Source organism: Phalacrocorax aristotelis, chromosome Z, assembly GCF_949628215.1.
Source record: "Phalacrocorax aristotelis chromosome Z, bGulAri2.1, whole genome shotgun sequence".
Taxonomy (NCBI): Eukaryota; Metazoa; Chordata; class Aves; order Suliformes; family Phalacrocoracidae; genus Phalacrocorax; species Phalacrocorax aristotelis.
Genome location: NC_134311.1, coordinates 15,480,764 through 15,492,054, shown reverse-complemented (window position 1 = coordinate 15,492,054; position 11,291 = coordinate 15,480,764). Strand labels below are relative to the sequence as shown.

At 43.4% G+C, this 11,291-nt stretch overlaps 1 protein-coding gene across 1 annotated transcript in view; it reads left to right on the top strand.

Annotated features, from left to right (window-relative positions):
* Positions 1–5,723: 5,723 nt before the first annotated feature.
* The window catches only part of DTWD2 (DTW motif tRNA-uridine aminocarboxypropyltransferase 2), an 86,764-nt gene continuing 81,196 nt past the window's right edge, over positions 5,724–11,291 (top strand). The window contains exon 1 of the mRNA XM_075078574.1: positions 5,724–5,949. Coding sequence (XP_074934675.1) covers positions 5,798–5,949 — 152 coding nt within the window. The 5' untranslated portion in view covers positions 5,724–5,797. The remainder of the gene's footprint in view (positions 5,950–11,291) is intronic.

Genomic DNA, 11,291 nt, shown 5'->3' with positions numbered 1-11,291 from the left:
ATTTTTTCCCATCCTCATTCTTCCTTCCAGCATACTTAAACAAGCACTAGTGCCTGACTAGCCACAGGGTAAACTGAGCTGGTCTATCTGAGAATAAATACGAGAAAGAAACTTGCAGGGTGGTTGTGTGGGCACAAGGCGACTTGTGTGAGCACCAGGGGAGATGGGAAGGGTGGGAAGAAAGGCAAGGTCATCACCTTCAGCAGCAGTGACAATTTATGTATACCTTTGAATTATCTGTCGCATTTAGAAGTATGCTGTGACTTTTAAAGTTTGCTAAATATATGTTATATATGTATGTATTGAACAACACGCTCATTTGAGCTTCATGGAAATTGGCTGGAGGCAGCCTGCAGCAAGATTGTCTAATGTCTGCTACGCTGCCAGCACTCACCAGTTTCTGAGCCAGAACAAGCAAATGTTATTTTATGAGAACTCAATATGCGCATGTTTGTTGACAGCTCTGGTTGGGAGAAGGGATCACTAATCCAGGCACAAATGCATTCAGAGCCACTGGCATCTGCCCACCAAATGCCGTATGCTGAACTCCAAGCACAGGTAGACTGCTAGGCAAGCCATGCAAGCACTGCAGTATTTATCAAATTAATTTGGAGTAGCAATCTTTCTGTCTAATTAGTAACATTTTATAGTAACAAATGCAACCAAAATGCTCAAAAGCTGCCTCTCAATAATATCTGCTGGCATAATTGAGAGGCTGTGGGTTCTGCTAGTATACCTGTATTAGGTAAAACTTATTTGCAAGGGATGAATGATGTCTGCAGAAGTATGTAGTTGCAGACCAATCTTCAGCCTCCTAAGCGATTCTCTCTTCAAAATGGGACTAAACTATCTAAACCACTTAGTCTAACTGGGGTGATATGTCAAAAGCAAAGCTGCAGTCTGTATCAATATTTATCCTGCCCCAGTAGTTTCCAGCTTCTTGGAAGAAAAATACTACAGTGTAAGTACCTTTATATAACTTAGTTGAAATTAGTTCCAATGCAGATTCCCAAAAAGGTTTCAGTTTTTTAAGTCTGAGTAAAGAAATATTATTCTGAATATGATACATATTCATAATATGTATCATTGTCTACACTATTGCTTTTTCAAAATGGCAGGTAATTATCCCTAAGTGAAAGGGAGAAAAAGGAAAAAGAACACTGCCTGATATTCACAGTATGTGAAAACATGCACACCAACAGTTTTGTGATGTGGTAGTTACCTTGCAAAGTCACACACTCATTATTTCATGGTAACTCATTTGTGCAGTTATAAGCCAAAATAAAAGCATATATATGGGAGACAGCATGAGGCAGCTGGGATGGAATAGTTATTTTGAGCTATTTCCTCACATGGAAAGCGTTCTCAACAGCGCTTCCTTACAGGGTATCTCCAGGCTGTGGAGGAAAAAAAAAAAGTTTTAATGGATGAACATTATTATCCCACAAACCCTGTGATTCTGAGAAGGAAACAATGTTATGGAAAGTATCTCTCCTTCCGCAAACACTGTCGAAGAGAGATGCTGAAGAAGAACAGTCAGCTTTGCAGAATAATTTTAATCAGGCAGAATAAAAGCAGACATGATTGCATAAATCTTCGTTCTCATGTCAATAGAAAAATATGCAGATGCAGATTAAGCAACAAACAGGATGTTTATGTCGCTGCTGCTCTTTCTCTATTTTAGTTAGAAGACATTTCCAACCATCCAGAAGTGACTAAAATGTCTGAAATTATTTCTGTGTATTTCAAGTCACTTGCTGTCAGTTTTTACAAAGCAGTGAGTTATCATCAATGACAGGCAAATCCAAAGACTTTAAATAGAATAGGCAATGTCTGAAGCCCACAGGTTCAACAGATTAGGAAACAACATTATGCACTGTACATCATTACACTGCTCTTACCATGCAATCAATTTTTTCTGTACTGGGTGGCTAAATCTGGTTTTTGGGTGGTTTTTTTTCTTTCTTTTTTTTTTTTTATGTGCAATTCTTAGCTGCCCAGGCAAACAAGATAGGATGTTTTCCTCCCAGCTTTTGTGCTGTAGATCAGCTATAGTATATGGCACTTTCTAAAACAGAGACAGTCACAGGCAGCTTCTGTGCTTCAGCGTCACAGCATCTCTGCATGTGGAAAAATACAACACCTCCAGCCATAGTCACCATCTTCTTGCGCGAGGCTGGAGTTGTATTATTCTGGCCAGCTACCTTGTCTCACTAAACCATTCTTTTTGCTTCAAAAAGGTCTGCCTCGGGAAACAAGTGGGCTGGCAAACTAGGTCAGTGCATGCTTGCGTCAAACAGACAGCAAATTCTTCCCCAAAGCTCACCAGTTCCTGGTTTTGAGTTCAGACACCCCCAAACTTGTCCTGCAGAGAGCTCTACTGCCACCCCTAGTGGTATTTACCAACTCATGCTCATGAACCCCCATATCTAATATACTGGCTTATGTATGTGCAGGAAGGTGTCTCTTCACACATGTTGCCAGCTTAGAAGGTGCATTGTTAATACCATTCTTCCATACAAATCACAAGGTCTCTGTCTGCCTTCTGTTTTGAGGAATTGAGGCAGAAATTTTGCAGAACAAACAAAAGCATTACCTCCTCTTTTCCACTGCAGCCTTTTCATGAACATCTCCCAGATCACCTGTCTCCAACCCTATTTCCCCTTGGCTCACAGTCCTCGGTGCCAGTTCTCCAGGCTCACTTGTGGTGTGCTGAGGCAGCAGCTTAGTCCATCACACTTCCAAGCTCCCAGCTCCAACTCCACTTACACAGCCTACGCCTCGTGCTGACACCAGTGACTGTGCAGTGAGCCTGTTCAGGCAGTTCATCCAGCTTAACCACTGGCTTTTGGATCAATCCGCTGAATACATGGCCAAGGATGGGGGTGGACAGGAAAGAAGAATCACAGCTGGCCCGAATTCAACATTTGTGAGCTGCCATGAAAGCACGCTCTGTATGAGGATATAGTTTTGCAAAAAAGACCATAAATCCAGCAGGATTTCAAATCCCTTATGTTGATATTTGAAACCATGAGTTGAGCCAAGGAGCAGAAACATGGCACTTCAAATTAAACTGGCTAAAGCTGCCGGGGAACTAAACCTGCCATTTAAACTGCCATTTCGACACCTTCTTCACATCTCTTGAAACAACTAGATATTAAATTTGAGCTTCTCGGAGGGGTGTGTATGTGTGTGAGCCTTTTCTGGGTAAAGCATTTGTAACAGCAAGAAATGTGACTTGTTCTTACTTAATAAAGGCTAATCCTGGAATAAAAAAGAAACAGTTTATGTAAGGATGCAGAAAAGATTGGATGTGCAAAGCAATGGTACTTTCCATAATATTTAATGGACTTCCCATATGACAGTGAGACTACAGCTAGTCACTAAACATGTGATCATTCACAATCCCAAAAAGGGAACAGTGCGGTACATCAAAGAGCATGAAATGCAAATAAGAAGCTCGCAGTCACGCTATCATTTAGGTCTGTACGTTTCAAAATTGCAAACACTGGTCCAAGGATGCTTTGAGTTCCTCAGGTTTCTAATATGATGATGGAGGTATTAATCTAGATTTAAGTATGCACATCAAATACTCAAGGTAGTCATGTATTAAATAGGTAGTGTGGTCATACTTACCTATTAACTTACACAAGACTGATTATCAAGATTTGCCATAAAAGCCTATTTTACTTTTTGCCTCGATCTTCAATATTCAGGCATTTCTACTCCTACAGCTGTTCTGTTGTTTAAGACTTTTTGGCCTAGAAATCATGCTTCCAATTTTTTAAAAATTAGGTTTTAGTGTCAGATTTGTAGTTTGCTAACTGGTAGAGAGAGAAGTTGCTGGTCTTTTAAACTCTGGAACAACATGCATACAGCGAACACTAGCTCTGTTCCAAAAAACGCTAGGGTTGCGTTGGCTTTTAATCCCTCTGCTTTTGTTGGTAGTCCAGAACAGCAATGTTCTGATAACAGGAACCCTCTATATTCAAGCCTACTTTTTAGCCATGGGCAGTTTATACCCAACCTGGCCTTGTGCTGTTTTCTTTCAGTTTCAACTGCTCACTTTGCTCTTCAGATATATATATACAGAAAAAAAACTAGAGCACTCTCTCTTCCTCTTTAGCCTCTAGCTATTCCTTGCAACATTTGCTTATTCCCTTGACAAAAAAATTACTTTGTGTCACATTATTATTACATGTATTTCGGGCATCTATCTGCAGATCAGTTGTGTTGTTCTGTGTAGTCAGAAGAGTTTACAATGGTTTACTTTTAAACTTATGACTGAAGCCAATTATTCTTACCAGACCAAATAAAACCTCACTGTTTGAGGACTCTCGTGGGAAGCTGTGAAGGAATATCTAGATTCCTGTCAGTTGCACTGCATAGGGACTCTCTTCAGTAAAGTGGAAGCAGGGAGATGACTGTGGACTAAGTAATCAATACTCCTTCTCCTGTCCACTAAGACTGCGTTACTTCTAATAATCAGCCTAAATAAGCTCTTTGGAGTTTATACCAACTTGTCTTGTCACAAGACTTTCAGCTTAATAAAAAAGTTCCCTCCCCCTCATTGGTCCCCCTGTCCTAAATTAGGTGACACATAACACTAGCAATAAATAACTTAATAATTTAAAATTTGCATAGCAGTATTTTCCTTTCCCTTACCTCTTCTTTTGAATTCACAATATGTAGTTCTACAGCCAGCTTCAGAATAACTGGTCTCTGATTTTTTTTTTTTTAATCTTGCAAGTAAAATGCATTCTAGCAGCTATACAAGAAAATTAATTCATTTGTAGCTTAAGCTACAAATATAAAACTATCAAAACTACAACACCTAAAAGCAAAGCAGTTTTAATATTGTGCCTGTATCTAATACCAGCAGGCCTAAATTACATCAAGTGGCTCTGAAGATTGTAAATGTGTAAACACAATAGATTTTATTTTGGATGCGTAACAGAAAACAGGAAATAACACAACCCGCCAGCTCATCTGCCGTTGCTAGTTTCAGTGGAGGCTCTCCTGCTCAGAGATTCACTAGTTACTGCATGCCAGCTGATTTCTAAGGTAAACTGCAGCACCCCTGGAGTCGAATTTGATTTAACTGTATAACACACTCCGACCTATTCTGTTCACGATCACATCTGACTTAATGAGTGGAGTATAACTTGCATCTAAGTCCTCGTCTATACCTAGAGTTTCTGTTATTTCTTAAAAGCAGACTGGAAGAGGTTGGAAGAGAGCCAGACCGTGTCCGTGCCTTCACCGCCCTCCTACTGGCATCGATGGGTGCTGCGGCCCCTCGGGGGGTTGTGTGAGCTCGGGGGTAGGGGGCGCCTGTAGGGGTGGGAGCGCCCAGGCACCGGCTCTGAAGCACCTCAAATGATAAAATGGTCACATATGACCAGCGGCAATTTTTTTTTTTAAACAGTACCAACGACCGCCTCTGACACCGCCGCCACCGGCGCGCGCGGCCCACGCCCGCCCGCGACGAGCCCCGCCGGGAGGCGCCACGCCCGCCCCCGCCGCGCCGCTGAAGGGCTCCCCGCGCCCCGATTGGGCGAGCAGGCCCCCTCTCCGCGGCTCCTCGCGCCATGATTGGGCGAGCAGGCCCCCTCCCCGCGTTCCGATTGGGCGAGCAAGCCCCCTCCCCGCGGCCCCCCGCGGCCCGATTGGAAGAAAGCTCGCGAAGGGGTGGCTCCTCACGAAAAGGCGTGTGGCGCTTCACGTGAGGGGGACGGCGGCCTTTCCCGCCCGCCTGCGCCCCCTGGCGGCGGGTGGCGCCTCCCGCCGTGCCGGCATGGAGCGGGGCGGCGCGGTGGCACCGGCCCCGGCCCCGGCCCCGGCCCCGGCCCCAGAGCGGGGCCAGCAGGGCGAGGAGGAGGGCTACGCGGGCCTGTGGGAGCTGCCGGTGGAGCGCTGCGAGAGGCGGCCGGAGTGCGGGCGGTGCGGGTACGGGCGCCGCGCCGGGCAGAGCAGGACGGGACCGGGAGGCGGTGGGGCCGTCCGGGCCTTGCCCCGCCCCAGTGCGCGGGAGGCTGCGCCGTGGCCTCGGGGCGGTGCGGGGGGCGGTGGGGCACGGGTGGCGCCGAGCTCGGGGTGGGGGCGTCTGGGGGAGCGATAGAGGCTGCCCCGGAGCTGGGGCACAGCTTTGGTTTCTTTTTCTGTTGTTTCGGGTGGTTTTTTTTTTGTGTGTTTTTTTTTTTTTTTTTTTAAAGAAGTGTCTGGTTCGCACCAGGCGTGTAAATTTGGCTGTGGAGGGTTGGAGCCGGAGCCTCCCCTCCCAGGCGCAGCTGCCTCTGCGACACCGGGCTAGGGGGAAGATGTTCCCCGGAGCGTGGGGGAGGGGGGAGGGTGGGCTGTCCCCTAGGACCCGTGCAGTACCTCAGGCGGTATTTCACCCGCGGAAATACCCGCGCAGGTACAGTACTGCTGCTCAGTCCGTGGTGCTTTGCCAAAAGAAAACAAGAAACTAACCTTACCTAACAACTTCACAGCTGGTGGTGAACGCGTTCAAGCACTGGGGAATGGAGGGGTCAATACAACTTGGGGTCAACGCGGGTATCTTCTTAAAGCAGCCACTGGCTTTTGATGCTATAGAAATATCTTGCAACCTGATTATATGTCTTATGTACATATGTCCTTTTAATGGAGTGAGTTGGCAGCGTGTCAGTTGTACCTGAACTGAGGGATGGTGCAAACTGTTCCTGTGCAAAACTGGCGAGGAAAAAAATTTCCAGGACCTACATTGTTTTAATCTGTTTCTGTTGATCGGTAAATCAAATAGAAAGGCATGTAATTTTACTAAGAGTGTAGTTATAGTCCCTTTAAAACATCAGAGGTCAGGAGCTGATCTTTGGTGATGTTCCTGTATATAAGTAATCGTAAAAATATGTATCATGTAAGTCATAACATTTGTGAATGTTAACTATTAAAATAAAAAATAGTAATAGGCAATAGTTGATGCCCAAAGAGGAAAACCAAGCACGACACTGCCCTTTTGCTGCTCTCTTTTTCTCCAGTAAGTTTTAGCTCAGGGAACTTAATACGCCAGATGTGTTTTTGTATTTGTTTAATATGCCACAGTAGATATTTTTTTCTTCTGTGAATTTCTGCAGTCCCCCTTGAACCAATGTAAAGTTCTGGTACGCTGGCAAGAAGGCACCTCAGGCCTACAAACTGTGTGAAATGAATTACCTTATTGTTTATTTTCATAGAATCATAGAGTGGTTTAGGTTAGAAGGAACCTTCAGAGGTCACCTACTCCACCCCCCCTGCAGTGGGCAGGGACATCTTCAACTAGATCGGGTTGCTCAGAGCTCCGTCCAGCCTGACCTTGGATGTTTCCAGGGATGGGGCTTCCACAACCTCTCTGGGCAACCTGGGCCAACGTTTCACCACCCTCATTGTAAAAAATGTCATCCCTATATCTAGTCTAAATCTACCCTCCTGTAGTTTAAAACCATTACCCCTTGTCCTGTCACAAGAGGCCTTGCTAAAGGGGTTGTCCCCATCCTTCCTATAGTCCCCATTTAAGCACTGAAAGGCTGCAGTAAGGTCTCCCTGCAGCCTTCTCTTCTCCAGGCTGAACAACCCCAGCTCTCCCAGCTTGTCCTCATAGGAGAGATGCTCCAGCCCTTGGATCATTTTTGTGGCCTCCTCTGGACCTGCTCCAACAGCTCCATGTCCTTCCTGTGCTGAGGGCTCCAGAGCTGGACGCAGCATCCCAGGTGGGGTCTCACCAGAGCAGAGCAGAGGGGCAGGAGTACCTCCCTTGACCTGCTGGCCACGCTGCTTTTGATGCAGCCCAGGATACAGTTGGCCTTCTGGGCTGCAGGTGCTCATTGTTGGCTCATGTGCAGCTTTTCGTTCACCAGTACCCCAAGTCCTTCTCTACAGGGCTGCTCTCAATCCCTTCATCCCACAGCCTGTATTGATACTGGGGGTTGCCCCAACCCATGTGCAGGGCCTTGCACTTGGCCCTGTTGAACCTCATGATGTTCTCACAGGCCTAACTCTCCAGCTTGTCCAGGTCTCTCTGGATGACATCCCATCCTTCTGGCGGGACAACTGCACCACTTAGCTTGATGTCATCTGCAAACTTGCTGAGGGTAGACACGATCCTGCTGTCTAAGTCATTGATGAAAATATTAAATAGCACTCGTCCCAGTACAAACCTCTGAGGGACACCACTTGTCACCACTCGCCATCTGGACATCGAGCTGTTGACCGCTACCCTCTGGATTTGACCATACAGCCGGTTCCTATTCCACTGAACAGTCCACCCATCAAATCCATATCTCCCCAATTTACAGAGAAGGATGCTGTGGGGGACTGTGTCAAAGGCCTTACAGAAGTCCAGACATGACATTTTGGTTGTGGCTTCTACCTTGCTCTTTTGCATGTTGTATTCAAGGTGTGAGCAAGCTAGGGATTTATATGTTGGGTGATATGCTTCTGCTTATTGTTATAAGGACCCTTCCTCACACTCTGGCTGCTTAGTTTCCTAGTGATCTTTCAGTAAGGGACTTCTTTTAAACGTCTTTTGGAAAGCCAAAGTTGATTTATGAAAACTGCAGCACCCTCACCCCCATATTTGTCAAATTTTTCAGAGATCTTAAGTAGTTTTGAAAAGCAGGATTTCCTTTTGCAAAAGCCATACCAATTCTTCTCATGTAAATCATATATTTTTCGAAGTGTTCACTAACCATATGTTTAGTTATAGTTTCTGCTTACAGTAACAGTTTTCTTTGTTGTGGATTTTTATTTTTTTAAAGTTGTTTCACGTTTGCCATTTCTAGTCCTGAGGTGCCAAGGAACTGCTGAATGAGAGTTAACCCTCTGTCATTCCTTATTCAGCTATTTAACCTTGAGTTCTTTAAAAATGCCTATAGGATGCTGCTGATTATTGTTGCTTATTTTATCAGTGTATTTAATAAGCTCTGCTCTAGTTCCTTCAGTTTTGGACATTCTTTGATGAGTCACCTACAAAAATGGTTTCCAGAATAGGCACCTCCCTGTTTTCTTTCATAGTAAAACTTGATGGAAAGTATTTACTCAGAACCTCATCACCATGTAGTACTAAAAGTTTTGATTGAGATTATGATACAAGACTGGATTGTGCACTCAGTCTGTTTTTGCAGTGTATCCTCTCCATCCTCTTCCTCGGGAACATAACTATGCTTGTCATTGAGCACAGCATTCTGCGGCATGACTTGGAGTAAAAGTGAAAAGCTCAGTGACTTAGGGTACATCATAGGAAGGAATATTATGAATCTTGATTATTAACCACATATTATCATGATGGTGATGGTTGGGGGCAGGTATCTTTAACTGAATCCCTCAATTTTCTGAAGTACGTATTTTTACTGTAAAGCACCTTAATCAATGTGATTTAAGAGTATTTGGAATCAATGTTTATAGCAGTGCTGGTCTGAATTCAGTACAAGAGCATGGAAGAATGGGTTCTTTAGCATCATCTGGTGATTCCTTATGGGAACTGACTTAAAGTGTTGCCTTTTTCTTTTTTTAATATGGCAAGACATCTAGCTGATTGACAGCTTTCTAACAAGTGCTCAATCAGTCAAGAAGTGAAACAGAATTGTGGGAGTAAGGTAGATAAGTTTTAGTTTTGGATAATATGAATGACTTGGGTGTCCTGAAGCAACAGAATTGTTTCTAAGTATTATGTGTTTGAAACTTTCTGTTGCTTATGGTGGTTGTGGAGAAAATGCTAGCATTTGCAATAGCTTATGGTGGAGAATTTGAATGAAATACTGTAATGAAATTTTACATTGTGAAGGTTTTTGTGTATGTGTGTAAGTGCTAGGTTAAAAAAAAGGATTGTGGAAAATGATCCTACGTATAGTTGGTGTTTGAGGTGGTGATGGCTGATGCAGATGAAGTATGTGCAGTTGACTTTATGCTGTTTTATTTCTGAGGCTACAGTTTAATAACTATTCTGTTTGCCGGCCAAAACCAGAAGAGGTCAGTGGGGATAAACTTTGAATCACTGATTGTTATTTGATCACTTCTTAAGGCTTTCTCAGCTGACTTAAATGTTCAACTTGCTTTCAGAAGTTAAAGCCCCACATTTAAATTGGAGAATAAGCTCAATATAGTTTCCAAGTTGCTGTTAGTGTGGAAAACAAAATGAGGAGGCCCCACAACTGAAGCCATATAGGACAACAATCTGCTTTTGTTGTGTGACAGTCTGAGAGCAATACAACATTTTGGATTTGTGCTCTTGTGTGGGTCAGAGGTCGCTCTTCTCTAAGTGCTTGGTGTGCCTTATGGTAGTACAAAAGCAATAAATGCGGAATGACTTGTTACCAAAGGCCTCGACTCTGCATGTGCCAAATTTTACTGTAGTAGGAGAACTTCTAAGGATTGTTTTCAGGAAAATGATACTAGGAGTATCATTTATGATCTATGGGCATTGCTAGGTCTCTCATGGGCCATCACAAATCCCCACAGGAAACAGTCCTCTATGTTTGCAGGACTAATTTATGTTGTAAAGTTAGAATAACAACCACTAGTATTTCTCAGGTTCTGCTATGATATATTCTGTTATACAGTATTTGTATTTCAAGGGGGGCGGGGGGAAGAGAAGGAATAACGTTAACCCTTTAATACAAATGCTTCCTTTGCCTATATCTAAAATATTACAGATACTATACTTAATCTGGGTACTGTGTGAGTGCTCTTGATAGCACTGATAGACTGATAACAACATGTGGTGGCATAGTGCTGCTTCATATTTTGAGGGAAAATATAATGTTCTTACATAAGTGTCCCATATTTGTTATAATCCTGTTAAGTCATGTAAAGGCTGAGTCTGAAGAAGCAATGTGGTTGTTCTTCAACGCAATAATATATGCAGTTGCTTTATAGCACATTCTAGCACATTGGTATGGTATTTAAGTGTAAATGTGAATTTTAGAGATTAATTAACTATCAGAGAAAGTAAAATAAGCATGCATTCATTCTTTTAGCAATGCCTGCTGCCAGAAAATAGTTTCATAGCCTTTGATTTCTTTGATGTTCTTAAAAAATGCCTAGAGTTCATTTTTTTCATTGCTCTAAGTTTATTGCAATTTTTCACTCCCAGAAAGTATTGACTCCTTATCATGGTTTAAATTAATTTCTTATGTAACTGAAACGGTATATTTCCCCATGGTTCATGACTTGTAAGAGGCAACTTACTGTTCTGTAGGATATTTTTAAAAAAAGCTTCATGTATTTTCTATTATGTTTGCATTGAAAAAAAAGAAAAAAGTACACATGGTTAGGTG